The following is a 16,663-nucleotide window of genomic DNA, read 5'->3' as shown; positions in this document are numbered from 1 at the left end:
AGATCTGATAAAGCCACAAAGGGAGGTCCAACTCCATATTCATGCCCAGGGATTTAGAATTCGATGTCCAACAAGCTCATAAAGGGGTGATGGTCAGGTGTCTGCTGACTTGGAGTGTGCACCGATTGGCCACAAGATGTAAACCACTGACAGGTGAATTGCGTGACAATGATTATCTCGTAACAAGTCAGTGTTCTGCTGGGAAACTTTAGTTCTGGCATGTGGATGCTACTTGACTCACACCACCCATCCGAACACTGTTTAAGACAAGGTACACCCAGCAGGACAATGTCTCGTCACATCACGAATACTACTCAGGAATGGCCGGAGGAACGTGACTAAAAGCTCATTGCCCGGAGCCCTATCAATGGAGCATCTGTGGTATGTGCCAATACCTAACCTCACAGCCAACAGGACCTAAAGGATCTGACGCCAACACCCTGGTACAGGACACCACAGGACAACCAAAAAGATTCTCTGTCCATGCCTTATCAGGTCAGAAGCCACACCATGGATTGGACTTGGCTCTGACTTGTGGAAGCATGGACACAGGACCTTTGGGGTACCAGCACATCCCACAAATGCACCATCAGTTTGTGATTTGGGGAATTGGAGGCCAGGTTGATGCCTTGAGCTCTTCGTCACATTACTCAGGCCATTCCTGAGCAGTGTTTGCAGTGCTGCATGGAGTGTAATCTTGCTGGGGGGCCACTGTTGCCGTAAGGGGGTGTACTTGGTGTGAAATGGTGTTTGGGTGGATGGTGTTAGTCAAGTGGCATCCACATAAACGCTAGACCCCAACGTTTCCCGGCCGAACATTGCATTGTAACATGAAGATCAATGTTATTCACTTACCTCACTATGGTTTTAATGTTGTGGCTGATTGGTGTATGCGTGTGTATCAAAGTTTTTCTTGCTAAACAAAATGACCAGATCTCCTACCAACATTTCCCTTAAAAACAAATGACTCAAACACAGGAGTTGCTCATCCTTTTGGTCACTTTATTAAATGTTATATTAAATACTTATCAAGATAATAGCAGATCAGATTGCATGGCAAATCATGTTGGTGTATTTGCTAACATAAGAACATTCTTAGAGGAGGGCAAAAGTTTCTCTACATTTATGAAATACACCTTGTGCAGACACAGGAGCCAACTAGAGACAACAGGCATCTCTGTGAGAAATGAGAATTATTCCTCTTGATTAACAGCTACACCAGCATAAGCATTTAGAAGCAAAAAATGTGCCAAAGTAGAATACAGGTAGACTGGGGGGCCTGCCTGGTGAGACTAGTGTCCAGAAGGCACTTCTCACAAAGCAGAGGAAACAAATCAGCCAGATATATAATAAGATTTTCTTTATCACTCTTCCTATCAAATTCACTGTGAAACACCGCTGACAGACAAGTAAAATGAAAAGTTTTGGGCCCTGTGATATCCGGCTGAATTGGTTGTGCTTTGCGAGACCCAGTCACTCACCCCAGTGGAACATAAACAATGAACAGGACACACAGTGCTATGCTAGACAACACGTGACAATGAGAATGATGTTACAAAAAAGGTCATAGGAATCGGCAGGCAGTTTTGAACAACACAAGCATTCCATTACCATGTTTAGCAACAACTAATGTAAACATTTAAAAGCATAATAGAAAAGATTCTCAACAAATCTGAAATCTCAGAACTTTACAGAGCTTTATTTAGGAAATGAATATAAGGCCAATTTTTTTTTTCAGTTTTTTTGTTGACTTATCGGTTTCTTCAGTCTCCCAAAAAGAGCAGGACTTAGCAGCACTCTCAGCTGTCTGCTTTGCTATATATTGGTGAAGGAATCTACTGGGTCTAATAATCATGTAGAGTTTTACATCATAGAGTCCTGTCACCAACGACACTGGTCCCACTCAGGTTTAGTTAGGCATTTAAAACAGTATAAAAAACTGAGTTTAAATAATAAGCAAACCCTCTTTAAGAGAAAAACAATACAATGCTTTGGGGGTAAAATTTGTCTTTAAATACATGAAAAATGAAGATATAGAACTTGAATAACATTAAGGCGGTATATACATTTTTTTTTTCTGTTGAAACTCCTAACAGACCCCTTTTACACAGTCATTTATACATTATATTCCACCTTCTCTCAATGAACTACAGAATAAAGAACTGAGAGTCTACCCCACTTTAGGCCCCAGTGGACAGCAGCCTAGTCTCAAAAGTACTCCACCCTCTGCTTGGTGCACCAGATGCTTTGAGCTCTGAGTGGTGGTGTCACAGTGCGTTTGTTACAGAGAACTGGGCTTCGCTTGGACTGGCCCACTGGGAGCTGTCTAGTTGAGTGGGGGGAGGGGGGTAGTGAGTGGTGAGGAAGTCCCTCTGACCTACAGGCCTTTGGAGGGCCCGGGATTCTTGCCCAGGCCGTGGAGCTGCTGGTAGAGCCCCAGCAGGTCCATCTGGCTGAGCCCGCTGCCTCCCATCATGCCATTCTGCATGGCCAGCTGGTTCAGGTAGCTGGCCTGGTTGGCCATGGCCAGCTGCTGCTCCTGCACCTTCCTGTTGGTGATCAGCTTCTGCACGTACATCATCAGCTGGGCAGACACAAACATAGATGGACAGTTAGAATAACTACAAAATCACGACTATAATTAAGGAGCAGCATTATTATATCATTTTGTATCTTCCCAGTAGGATTCCTTATATTTTCAAATCTGAACATTCAAATTTTGGTCTAAGTACATATGTTCCACGTGACCTGATGCACATTTCTGCACGATGACATTGCGACATAAATTTTCACCTTGCTGACTGCCATCGGCCTATCAGCACATAAGATGACATTCACCAACAGCACAGGCCGATGTTTTTCTGTTGTGTTACATCATTTTTCAGCAGGCTAAAAGCAGACCTTGAGAATTGGGACAACAGAAAATGTGTTTGGGATCAAGAGATTTCTCCTGGGACACCTTTGGGATGGAAACAACGCAGTAAACTCACTATAGACACTTCAGGGGACACAACTTGTTTGCCTGATAACACAACATTGTGAAGATCAAATCTGCCTTGACATCAGCAGGAGAGCATGTTAACGTTAGCAGCCTGTGGCTAGAACTTACAGCTCACGGAGGTTGCATTGAGTGACATTATGATGTGTTCAGGCTCTTTCGAGTAAAAATGAGTATTAGGCGAAGGTAAATTATAGCATTATCATGATGTGTTCAAATGTAATCTTGTAAAATGTAGCTTTTGGTGAGAAACTTGAATAAACGCAGCTATTTGAAGGAGAAATGTGTTGATGTTTTCACAGCAATATAAAATGTCTGACTGATAATGTCCACAAATCGGGAAAACAATTTGCTGCAAAGGCGGCATAAATAAGGGACTTTTAGAGGCTCTTTAGCGCAGTCTCTGTGTACAAAGGGCTTTTCAGTCATTGGCTACTGTGGCTCGTACACAGAGCAGCTCTTACCGTCTGCTGCCTGGTGAGAACATCCCTGTACGCGACTTCCCTGCGCTTGACCTCCAGCTCCACACTGGCTTGTCGTCCCAGGGCCATGGCCTGGACCTGACTCTCTGTGAGTGCTGGGTTCTCCTTCCACTGTGGGGTGAGAGGAAAATTCACACACGTTAACCTCAACCACCAAACTATCAACTCATGTTTCAGACCAGTGACAGAAATGTGACTTCATTAAAAGCACTTCTTTGAACAAATAAAGATTCATCTCTAAGTAATGAAGTTAATGTGCACTGACTGAAGGCTGATTTAGAAACTCACCACTCTGGCGATTGTATCTTCCAGTGACTCCCGGGCTAGAGTCTTCAATGCGTTTGTTGCTTCAATGACTTTCTGTCGTCCCTGGTTTATAAGCTCCTGAAACAGAGAGAGAAGACAGACAACATGAGACAAAAGGCAGGTGAGCTTTTCTCATTTTCACCACAAACAATGGATATATAACTGTGGATGTTCATGAGGGTTTACACGATTAGTCGGCTAGTTGAACAAATATTACTACCCTTCCTAGTTGGTACCAGAATTACTAGTTAGTTAACTTATTATTAAGATATCCAGAGGAAAATGGGAAGAGTATGGATCAGCAATGTTCAGCATCTGGACTATTTGACTAGTCTGAGTTTAAACACCTGTTCAAAAATCGTTGACCAGCTATCAGCCTGACCGAGTAACACTGGGTGGGCTTCATGATCAAGTTTTGTACCACTTCTACACTTCTGTCCATACTCCCCCTCAGAGAATTATCACAAACAGTGCAGCTCTAAAGACATTCTTTTAGCCCATATATTTTCTGTATCATTCAGTCTCTCTACGCTCAAAAACACCTAACGAATACCAGCAAAAAAGCTGTAATGATTATTCCCACCCAGCACCAAATGGCAGACAGACAATTATAAAACTATAAGCCAGGATACAGTATTTTACAATTTGATGTCCTTGTTGAAAAGTATAAGTTGCCTATTGGACATTCTGTGCCCCCCCCCCCCCAATTCAGATGTGCCACCGTGTATAAATAGCTGCTGCCCCAGACATGGAGTATTACAAACTGCGTGGTGGAGGAGCGGGGCAGAGCCGGGCACGTCGGCTACTAGACTGTTGTCACAATTAGCAGCAGGGTCTGAGGAATGTGGGGCGCCATGCCGTGGGGGAAGGAGAGGGAGGAGTGCGAGACAGGAGAGGGGCATGTGGAGCTCATTACTTACCTCCAGCTGCTGGTTGGTCATGGAGGCCAAAGCTGCCATGTTGTAGGAGAAGTAGTTGGAGGAGCCCATGTTAGTCTGGAGGTATCCTGCCGGGTAGTTGGTCCTCATGGACACACCCTGAGAGACGGAGACAGAGGGTGCACAGACAAGACAAGAACAGGATTAATACATTTTAGCAGGTGTTAAGAGCCACCATGGACATGATGGGAGAGGCTGTGTACCATCACTGTGGTGGACCAAAGACAGTTCAGTTCACCTGTTGAAGTCATGAGCACTGTGACTTGTCCAGCTTTTCATGTTCAGCCAGAACTATTTACAACAAAGCTTTTAACTCTTCGCATATATCGTGTTTCACTCTGGGATAGTGACAAGATTTCTGATATCAGCCTGTCTCTGCTGATTTAAAGAAATTATTCATCCCCCAAAAGATCATTTGTACATCAATTACTCACCCCAGTGAACGAAGAATCCACAAACTCAGAAAATGCTCCATGAATTGAAGTCATAGGGGTGCCGTGTTAACAAAAGCAAAACTAAACTAAACTAAAAGGTAAAATTATTATTTTGTTAATGGAGTCTGGCTTTGAAGAGAGCATAGATAAGTTTCAGTTTTAGTTCAGTTTCCTGTCAAAACTAGGTGTCTGTTTGGGAAGTATTGAGCATACGACTGGATAACTGAGACTTGGATTATATTGCACAAATTTTGTTAAAAAATGTTCTCAATTTTTGTATTCTTTGTTCGAGTTATGTGAGAAAAACAATTTTCTTCACAAATTCAAGGTGACACAGGGTGAGTAACAGATAAACAAATGATCATTTGAGGGGTGAAGTATTCTTTAAACGTGTGTGTGAGAGAAGTGACCTGAAGTAAACAGCTTTGTCCCAGTAAAGGCCAGCAGGATGCCGATGTTTGTGTGTAATTGAGCCTCTGCTGCAGATGGTTTTCCCGTGCCCTGTAATCTGGCCATCCGGTATGTAGGGGTATGTGTGTGTGTGTATGTGTCTGTGTGTGGGTGTTGGGGGCCAGTGGGGGATCTTTGGACCTGGTCAGAAAGACAGGTGTGCAGGCCTAAACAGTACAAAACCTCAAAACAACCGCAAAACCACAACACACATGAACACGCGCACACACACACACACACACACACACACACACACTTCACTTTTGGGTTTGCTATTAACAAGCAGCCACTTTTGGACTTCAGCTACATTCTCAGATGCTCTGCAGACTTCATACATCTTCAGACAGACAGACACAAAATCTAGACTTGACTTCATTTCCAAAACCAAAAATTTATGACATGTGCCTCTCTACGCTCTGTACCGAGCTGAAGTCATCCCAGTGAGACAGAGGGCTCCTGGGTTCAGTTTAGTTTTGGGCGCCTGATCATGTTCTCACAGTTTTTCCCATTTCCTGAGTTGCAAATCTGATATTCATACACATAGCTTTTCCTGGCCACCGCTGGCCAACCCTTAAGTTGTGAAGACATTAGCAGAGGCCGGGTTACGTTCCAGTTGTTTCTCCTACAAAGCTCAGAATATACAATGTGATACTGAACAGCCTCTCGTGGATGAAAGTGACTACTTGTGCATCTTCAGTGTATGACAGATTGCAGTGATGCGAACGCAATCGAAATCCTCATATTTGACCTCAGCGCCACTGTTTTTCGCGGCGACTGGGAACCCTCTGTTCTCTTGAAAAGCAGAGGAGCTCTCAGGGAAAAGCCGCTTAAGGCACACAGAGGGCAGAGAAGGGAGAGTGTGTTGGAAAAATAATCATTAGGGTGAATTAGACTCTAGGATTACACAGGGGGGGAGAGGAGACCTGCTCCTGCTCTTTTACAACATCCACTCCACTACCCCCAAATATACTTCTCTAAATAAACCCCACTAATTGTCCATTGATTTGTCCCACAAGAAAGGAGAGGGAAGGGAAGGGAACAACGGGGGAGGTGCAGGAAAAAAAGAGAGAAAAGTGTAAAGCAGACAGAAGGAGTCCCTGACCCTCTGTGGACCTGCGTACTTAGAGTAAGTAGCACAGACTCTGCTTATACAGCCTCTCAGTGATTTGTATAGCAGATCACCGGCCTGATGGTGGGCCAAAATGACGATCACAGTGGTGGGGGGGTAGACCCTGTCATCTGCATACTTTAAGTGATGAAAGATTGGACAGATCCAACACTAACTCCCACATCTTGACAAACAACAGTGGGGCCTCGCTTTGCTTGCACCTTGCACTTTGATGTCAATGATTTGTAGAATGATGGACACAAGGTGTACAAATGCTGCGTGTGTGTGCCTTTGGATTTAACACGTGTAGATATGCCAGTGTGAAGCATACATGTCCACAGTTTTAACTGCATGGAGAATTATGAGGCAGCCGCCTCGGTCAAATTATGTGCCACCAAATTATGTGCCACCAATTTTCTAATAAGCTCTGCACTTGGTAGATTTCTGACATTTGTAATTGTAAATGCAGCATTGTGCCAATGTGGTGGCACTGTATCGTAATTAGGGCTAGGCAATATATTGATATTATGTCGATATCATGATATGAGACCAGATATCCTGTAGGGCTAAAGTCGGAGATTCGAATCATCAGTCAAAGAGCCCTAAGTTGACTGAGTTTGCTTCAAGTCAAGCAGTCATTTTTTTGTTGTTGGGTTTTTTGCCAGTTAGTGTGCAGTGTACTCCTGGGAACGTTCTAGTCCCCTGATTCTGCTGCAGAGTGAGTGCTTCTCACCTTTACACTGCTGTTTGATACAGGCTGCTGCATACACAGTGTAGCAGCCTGGAGGAGGAGACTTTGCCCTGCAAGGCTCCAAAATCACAGTATTTCCTGGCTTCTGCGTAGAGGTGGTGAATTTACAGCTCATATTCTCTGGCTTTTTTTTTTTATATCTAGTGTCGGCAACAAATGTTGCATACTTCCGATCTGTCATTAGCGCAGTTAGCTTGTTTACTATATTGCGTTAATGTTACTGTCAAACTGAATATCCCGCTGAATCCTGTTCAAACTCTTAAACTCTTTATGGAAAAAAGGAGCAAATGGTCAAATATTTGTATTAAACAGCCAAATCTAATTCGACTGACACAATTCTTTTTGGATATTGTAAAAAAGTTGTCTTTGTCTTTTCTAGTTTTGAAGGCTGCATTATAGTAAAGTGATGTAATTTTCTAAGCTTATGAAATGGTTTTACAAGATATTCTAAATATCAGTATTTGTGGTCATGTTCTCAGCCTCTGACAGCTTCACTGCACAACTACTATTACTGTGACCACAGAAAATTGCAGATGGACATTTATTTTTGGGGGATTCACATTATAAACCCTACTGACTATACTATGGCCTTTTTTAAATCATATATTTAGTAGAACTCCTAAAATGCGTTGCTTATAAAAAGAGTGTTCGCTGGAGCCAGTTAAAGGCATGGTACATAAGCATGTGTGTGCACATGATCGAATGGTACCACCTCTGCTTTATTTTGAGCCAGGAAAAATCCTCCTTGTCTACCTTTTTCTCTGCTTCATACTCGGCCCAGGCAGCCTTGCGATCCTCCTCGCTCAGGGCTTCCTCCTCCTTGTGGTCCAGCAGGGAGTCGTGTTCGTGGTAACACACGATCTGGTCCTTATTGTTCTGCAGCATCTCAGCCAGGAAGGGATCCTACAGCAGGGAGGATGACAATAACGAGCACTATGAACAGGAGGAAAAGTTACAGCAAGAAAAGTCTGTTTTGGTGTCTATATGGGCACCTGGCTATTGTTTTAGTGAACCTATCCTTTAAACAAGCTTCCACGCTTTGTGTGAAGCATGCAGCATTAACAGGGGTCAAGTCTTCATGGAGAGCAAAGCAGTAGATTGGCTGAGTGCTTCTTTGCAAAAAGGTGCTCTTTAGATCCAAGGACACATGAGAACAACAACAGAGAAAGATCGATGTGATCCATAAGTCATGACCAGAAAATACCAGGCCACACTGCTTTGCAAAAATTACAGCCTTCAGTAAATGGGCTTAGCGCTTACACGTTTCAACTCACATCAGAGTTGAAACTTAACTCAGCCCTGACAACTTCATCAGGGCATGTAAGGTAAGTCTTTGCTAGATCAAAACAATGTGTTTCTTAATAAAATGTTCTTTTTTTATAGATCTCTTGTTCTGTTGGCAGCTGACCCCTGAGACATTCATAAACCTCTTACATGCAAAACTGATTTTAGCTTAATACATCGGTGCTTTGAAATCCAGCTAAAATCCAATGTGTTGACGTGTGCCTTAATATGTCCTCTCAAGACTTTCAATTGTCTTTTTAAAATAGTTTTTAGTGCACTTCTGCCTTCAGTCAACCGTCTCCAGCAGAGAGATGTCAAGTAATGAGAGGGAAGAGAGGGAGAACAGCATGCAACATAAATCCACAAAATGAACCAGGGATGTTGCAGTCACAAAATGCTTCTCAACAATGAGGCCACCGAGACTGTCCCCTAAGTCACTCACAATGCAACACGCACACAAGCGTTTAATTCAAAACATAGTTAATTTGCGTTCATACTGGAAAAACAAGGGACCAGTTAGCTTGTGTGCACCTGCATTGTAACTGTGGCAAACAATACAAATAGGCCAACAAGACCTGAATACACAAATCTAACCTCATCTCAGTTCTACCGCTTGGATTTAAGCAAGAAAAAACAAACAAACTTGGATTTGCCTTTGAGGAGGATTAACAGGACATGTAAAAAACACAACCACAAAAAATAAATAAATAAGGTTTTTTGGGGGGCTCTGGTTTCTATGACTACACTGTTATTGAAAACAATACCTGAGTAAAATTAAGAGAGCTGGGCCAGGCTCTGCTCACACAAACATGGTTTAAATTACTCTCTCTCCGCAGCACGTTTGCTTTTCTTTGTCTTGACTTAACTTTACATTAAACTGGAACTTTGCAATCTGGAAACAATGTCATACAGAAGTTGCATCATTAACTTCAACACGGGCCAATTCACAGAGGGGCTCTGCTTTCCTCTCCTGCCCTTCTCTGCCTCGCTTTGAACTGTGACAATGAGTGTGAAGTTGCAAACAAAATTAATCAAAGATGTCACTGGTATTAAGGAGGGGAAAAAGGAAACACCAAACTATGAAATTAAGCAGTGATTGCAGACCTGTATTGAATAAACAGAAAATAAACACCAGACCAGACAGAGTGAAACTGGATCCCTGAAGGGGGGGGGGGGGGGTTTGAGCTGCACGAAAACCACACAAGAACCTATTTTTAAGCCTCACAACTCCAGAGAATGACTGATAAGGTGGCTGAAACAGGTAGGAGCAGACACGGCCACAGAGCTTCACACCCGCATACCCATCAACCTCCAACACTTGGGCCCTGGACCCGATTGTCCTCCTCATTGACACATGTTTATGTTTCCCAGCCATCACCCTCAATCAGGACAAAACCAGGCCACCCCTGAACAACTAGACATTTTGGAGCAGTTGCACAGCCAGCGATTCAACTGCTGTTTTTGTTATCTAATTAGGACATAAAAGCACAGACGAGATTGTTGGCTTGACTCTGATAAAAGGCATCCATCGTGGGTTTTTTTCTTTCAACATAGGTGAGCACAAGGTCAAATAAAGGCCACAGTGGATGCCAGCACGGGCGCATAGGCTGGCACTGGTACAAGATGTGATGTGCCCACACCCTCCTAAACATCATAGTCAAGAACTTTTCAATGACTTTCCAGGCCCTATTCCCTCAAATTCAAGGATCTAATATAGCATAGTGTGAGACATGGATCAGAAGCACGCAATGAATGCCATTAACGCCGCTGCAAACCTGCGTCCCGGTGTGTGTGTGGGCTTTCAAATCTCCATGTGGGGCTCTGTGGTCAATGACTATGACTGACAGCCATCAGCCCAACCCTGCTGGAGAACACACTGTATGCAGTCAGCCGAACGTAGCCTATTTACAAATGTTTTATGTCAAAAAAAAAAAAAAAAAGAAAGAATATTTTCGTGCACCAAGCATATCAATTCAAGCACATTCAATAAGCTATGTATAAAAAATTTCAATGCCTTGATTTCTATTCTAAAATTCACAAACATTCAACGATGTTTATGGCTCATGGGAAGCCTGTATTATTACATCATATGACAAAGTCCAAACCTCAAAATCTGACTCTGTGATAATTAAGATTATCCCGTGGTCACTCAGACATTCAACTGATTTGTCACAGCTCCACATAAAAGGTAAAAAAAATCTACAAATTTTCACCTCTATGCTCTGCGACTGTCCTCTTGTACCGTCTGAATGAGGAGACTGATGGCCGATACTTCTGACTATGATGCAAAAACAAACTCTGCATCATGGAATTAGAAATTCCATTTCTGAAAACGATAAACCAATTCCTGCAATATTTTAGCACAGCTTGCGACTGATTCCTAATTAAACAGATTGAGTTGGATTATTTTTAAGTCAGTGACAACTACTGCCAACAGGCACAAGTCCACAACAAGAGCTGGCAGCTTCTTGCCCGTTTGCTGGCATAAACAGTATCTGCCATACTGTGAAAAACATCTCGGTCGCTCACCTCATCTGAAAAAGTCACAGCCTTGCTAAAGACAGACCAGACATGGGGATTTTATTTTTCGGTTAATGCTGTAGTTTAATGTTTGGTGCTAAAGTTTATGACAATATCTACAGCCTGTAGAAAGTGTGTAGGTTTTACTGAAATGCATTAAAGAGGAGCACTTTTGACCGTCGAACGAGTAACGGGTCAGTAGAGCTGCAGGTCAAATGACAGTACAGATGCTCACACTGGAACCCAGTGCATTCTGGGATACCCAAGTAATCCCCACCAGCAATGGCTCTGGGGTGGTCCGGTCCATCTCCAGTCCCAGCGCACTCAATCTGTGTGTGTATCCTGAGCCCACACTAATGATTGTAGGTAAACTGACCTGGGCTATTGTCATCCTCATGGAGCTGCATGGTAGAGCCTATCACTTTACTGCAGAGGAGGAGAGAAAGTCAGAGACGCTGGGTGGGCAGATGCTCAGACAGAAAGAGGTAAATTATCCCACTCAACTGAACTTGTATTTTTTTCTCCCTCTGAGAAAAAATATAGGGAGCAGGGTGAGTATTTCTGGGGGGTTGAAATCTGGGAGGGAATTTTGGCATTTGGCACAGTGTGTGTATTTGGCTACGTTCACACTGCAAGCCTGAGTGTTCAAAATGAATTTATTGCTCAGATCCGATTTTTTCCTCTTTTGCTGTTCAATGTGGCCAATGTCAGATTACAATGTAAACTGGTCATAGTCGTGAACTGACCCATATGCACAGATGACAAAAATGTCACACACAGCACACCATCATTACACGTAATTTATAGTTCTGCGTTGAATCAAAGCGTAGGTTACAGCGTAGGCTCCACGTCAATTTGGATCCTACACCGTAACCTAAGCCGTAGCCTAACGTGCACCTCCCCAGAATTGTAACTACGTGTCGCAGTGACGCAGACCTCCTGTCTGTCGCTGTATACTGACACCATTTCCCTCAGGGGAAATGGAGCTTGTATTTACTTTTAGTTCACAGATAAGACACAATAAATTGTGAGGACAGTAAGGCCTCCACTAAAACAGCATTTTTTTTTAAAGATATTTTTTGGGCCATTTTGCCTTTAATGGACAGGACAGGTAAGCGTGAAAGGGGGAGAGAGAGAGGGGATGACATGCAGCAAAGGGCCACAGGCTGGATTCTAACCCAGGCCGCTGCGGCAACAGCCTTGTACATGGGGTGCCTGCTCTACCACTAAGCCACCGACGCCCCACTAAAACAGCATTTCACGTCTTGTGTGTGATTTATCCTTCAGGGATTTATACTTGGGATTTATCCAGGTTTCATATGAGAAGAGGGAAAGATCGCCGCTAGGCTAATCAACACAATGTAAAATGCCATAGGCTTGTGCTAATAATGTTAGCATGTTGTATTTGTTTAAAAAAACTTTTTATTACTGGACAGTTGTTTTGTCAGTGAACCTTGTGAGTTGTAATGGAGCCAAACTGTGTGCCGTTACCTTTGTTAAATGTTGCCGTTGCCCCTGGCTTTTATAAGAAGAGGGAAAGATCGCCAGCCGCTAGGCTAAGCTATACGATGTAAAATGCCATAGGCTTGTGCCAATAACGTTAGTATGTTGTATTTGTGGGGAAAATGTGTCCGGATTAACACAAGTGTTTGTCTGTCAGTGCTATGAGTTATAGTGAAGCTGATTTGTGTACTTGTTTTTCAAATTGTCTCTATTAAGCCAAGTTTAATGTGTGTTTTGGGTGTGTTTTGAATCAACTAAACTTAACAGCACGTCACAGAAACCACTGCCGCTGACTAGTGTTTTGGAGGTGTAACTACAGAGTGACACAGACACACCACTGCAGAAGTAAAAATGCTCACAAACAGCATAGGCGACATGCGTAGGTCTGTGCACAACAATAAATCCCCTTTTAGGAAGCAAACATTGAGGCCACTGAAGTCAGTATCCACAGTTTAGTGTTTCTCACAACAACTCTCTGCTGCATAAGCAAACTCTACTGCTGTTGTTACACAGACGCATCGCTGAAGGGCCGTCTACATTCCGCTCACCTCCTAAGCTAACACAGCAGCAAGTAACAGCTGACACCAAGCCGTAAAAACGATCCCAACAAAGTCACAGTGACAGCGTATCGGCTCTGCTCTGTCATTAAACCCGTTCTGTTAGGTTAAGTTAGTCATTTGATGCAAAGCCCTGTCACTGTGTGTGTGTGCAGCTGGGGGGACTCTCGTAACTAGCGTGCAGCAGTAGTCTCCTAGCGATGGTCAGTGTTGATATTAGGGTGGGCTGCCACACATTAATCAATGTATAGGAAACACTGGGTTTCATTTATAAGTTGATGTGTTCATATTTAATAATGGAGGTAGATATCCACATCTGATGATAAGCTCAAGACTTTCAGTTTAGATCAAAGAATCTCGACAGATTGGGTTTAAATGACGGCCTGATAATCTGCCTCTCTTTTCTCTTTTCTTTTTTTTTTAATCTAAACAGCCCTTTTATTAAACAAAGTATCTGCAAATGTGCAGTTAATGTAAAAGAGCACTAAGATGGAAGTCTTGGCTTCAGCTGACTGCTATACACAGTGAAAACAGTTCAGCAGAGCAACAAAACTTAGTGAAGAAGAAGTACACTAATAACACAAGTCATCCAACATGTATGACATTTACCACTGTATGAAAGCCTTTCCATCGAGAGAACAATTTATGCCCTCCTTAAGCCAAATTCTTGTACATGTATATATTATGAAAATGGCTCAACTGCCAGCAGTCCATAAATGATGTAAAGCAGTTTTCAAATTCAGCAGCTCTCACATCAGAAAGATGAAAACATGGGAGTCGACATAAGTGGGCCTCATGTAGATTTTACAACTTGGCACAGGCACCGACGCGTACTTTACCAATAGACTTTAGGTGACGCTTAACTGTATAAGGTCTGATGCAATTAAACACCCGCCTGCATTAATAGCTCTGGGTTGTATGCAGGCAGGATTTTTGGCCGCATTATCAGATATTTTCTTGAGCTGAAAACATTCTCCACCATGTTAACCCAATTTCCTGCACCTAAACGGTCACTTATTGCACAGATACTGCTTTAAACATGCTTCCACAGTCACGTTTTATTTTATGTCTGTCATTGCCACAACAATAAACCTCTACTTAACGGAGAAAAAAACACTACACAGAAGGAACTAAATGTGCGGGAGAATGAAAATTGGAGATTGGAAAAATGGGAAAGGAAAACAGACCTTTGATTGGATTCCAGCATAAAAAGAAAACAATACAGAGTTAAAAAGGGAAAGAAAACGCTCATAAATTAAGAGAAAACAAGCCTGGAGGTGGCAAAGGGACAGAGATTCCCAGTTGTCACACTAAAGCAAATACTTAGTCAAGTTGTCCAGGAGTTTTTGAATGTATTCAAAGTGGCTGTCTCTGCCAGAGACTACTTTTGTTGCACAGGTGCATTAACCATAGCAACAGAGGGGGCCAAGACAGGATCCCAACAGCAGGAATGCAAGTGGCTGAGATATTTGTAATACCTAAACATAGCCAGTCAAAACTCTCTTTCCCCCAGCTGCACACAAATGATACGCATAACCCTACTGGCCTGCTCTAAACAGTTTCTCAGCAGAAATGCACTTAACTACAGGCACTATGCCTGACATCATGAGGCCACCCCTGCCCTCAAGACCACATTGTCTTTACACCCTCCAGGGCCTACACACAAGTCGGAGGGTTTATCTAGCTGTCAGTCAATTAACAAAGAAACAAAATCATGCATGTCACAAAGGGCTAAACAAAGACAATAAACATACCACATTCCTATAAAAGCAAGCCTCAGCTAGCAGCAGTAGGGGGGGTGTATTTCTACAAGAGCTCGCTACAGGGAGCGGCCAGCTGGAGCTGGACGGACAGGTCAGGAAGGATTCACACAGAGTCAATTAGAGCATAATGACGGAACTGACAAAAAATGGTAATCAGTTTTTTGAATAAATCTACATGACAAGCCGGCTGTGCAATAGCTGTAGTAGTTAGAAGAGTACAAATAGAGAGGTGGCAAGTTGTTGCTCAGTTTGATGTAAAGGGCTGTTCTCCACAGTCCACTGACTGGCCAGGCTTACAGTTGCCAGACTCTGCAGTTTCTCACGTTCCACAGACTGAGGGCAGGGCGATGCTGGAGAAGAAGTGGTTCATAGGACGTGTTATCCAACCGTGTTGGAAATCACAAATGTTTACAGCTGTTACAAATGGCAGTGTCAAAATTAACTTTCTGACTTTCAGACCAAAGGCATGTGATGGTTAAGCAGATCAGCTGATGTCACATATGGTAAATAGTGCTTCAAAACTAGGACTGTCTGCGGCACAACATGCGTAAAAACACATCAAGTTTTACCTGCCAGTGTGGCAGATAGCCTCTCTGAATTTACTTGTCAAACAGAGAATTTACCCACATTTGGTGCTAATGGGTGATAATTACAGACCCTGCCGAATGGCCACACTGGAAGGCGGGGTGAAAAACCGTCCGTCAGAGAGACGGAGAGATGCAATATCACTTACATTTAGGGACAATGCTGCACAGTTTCTAACAGTCTCCTCTGGAAGATATTTGTAGTGTTGCACTCATAAATGTGAAAAGTGACAGAAAGCCGGACAGAAGTTCAAACCCTGACTCTTATTACCTCTGCACCACTGGCCAATTATAGTGCAAAGTGAATGTGAATGTCTGATTGCTGGCTTCAGAGAAGTAACAGGAATTAGTCAGACACAGACCCCCAATTCCAATGTGAGAAAGGTGTGGGGGGAGAGGGTTTCAGTAGCTGTCTGATTAATTGGACAATATTCTGAAGGACTATACTGCTGCCTCAAGACCTTCTGGAAATATTTAGGCCACCATCTTTGTATGGCTTCAGTACAACAACACTTTTCAAAATTCGGCGTTGTTGGTGTTCTGTACATTTCTAAGCCCATTTTATTATCTAGTGGTGTGTTTCACCCTTTCCTTTTCACTGACAATGAAACAACAGCCTAGCCAAATAAAATCAGTAACAATAGTGACCATCTATTCACATGTTCAAGTTCAACAAGGGGTGGGACAAAATATTAATATGGGAATACATTTTATTACTTCCTCTTGCAATACATTATCGAAACACTGGCACCAATGATCAATGACTTTAGTAAATCATGCAGGCCCTTAAATGAATTCCCCTGCCAACCTGAATACAGAGTCACGACTCCTCATGGTGACGCTTATCAACTGAATGAGGGTAAAGTGAACAGAAATGGACTAAATTGCAGTGAGGAAACGACTCTCAGCGGAAAAAATGGCAGGCAGTGCAGAGTCGGACAGCAGAGGAAAACAAATCAGAGAAACACCTGCATCTTTTAAATTG

General features: G+C 43.0%; 1 protein-coding gene across 8 annotated transcripts in view; it reads right to left on the bottom strand.

The window, feature by feature from the left end:
- Positions 1-981: 981 nt before the first annotated feature.
- The window catches only part of atrx (ATRX chromatin remodeler), a 64,513-nt gene continuing 48,831 nt past the window's right edge, over positions 982-16,663 (bottom strand). For all 8 annotated transcript variants that reach the window (XM_049585008.1, XM_049585009.1, XM_049585005.1 and 5 more), the window contains 5 exons: positions 8,221-8,370; positions 4,707-4,823; positions 3,769-3,864; positions 3,463-3,591; positions 982-2,584 (listed from right to left, as the gene is read on the bottom strand). In XM_049585008.1, coding sequence (XP_049440965.1) covers positions 2,378-2,584; positions 3,463-3,591; positions 3,769-3,864; positions 4,707-4,823; positions 8,221-8,370 — 699 coding nt within the window. In that variant the 3' untranslated portion in view covers positions 982-2,377. The remainder of the gene's footprint in view (positions 2,585-3,462; positions 3,592-3,768; positions 3,865-4,706; positions 4,824-8,220; positions 8,371-16,663) is intronic.

Source organism: Epinephelus fuscoguttatus, linkage group LG9 (assembly GCF_011397635.1).
Source record: "Epinephelus fuscoguttatus linkage group LG9, E.fuscoguttatus.final_Chr_v1".
Taxonomy (NCBI): Eukaryota; Metazoa; Chordata; class Actinopteri; order Perciformes; family Serranidae; genus Epinephelus; species Epinephelus fuscoguttatus.
The sequence above is the reverse complement of the archived record's forward strand: the minus strand, read 5'-3'. Positions and strand labels throughout refer to the sequence as shown.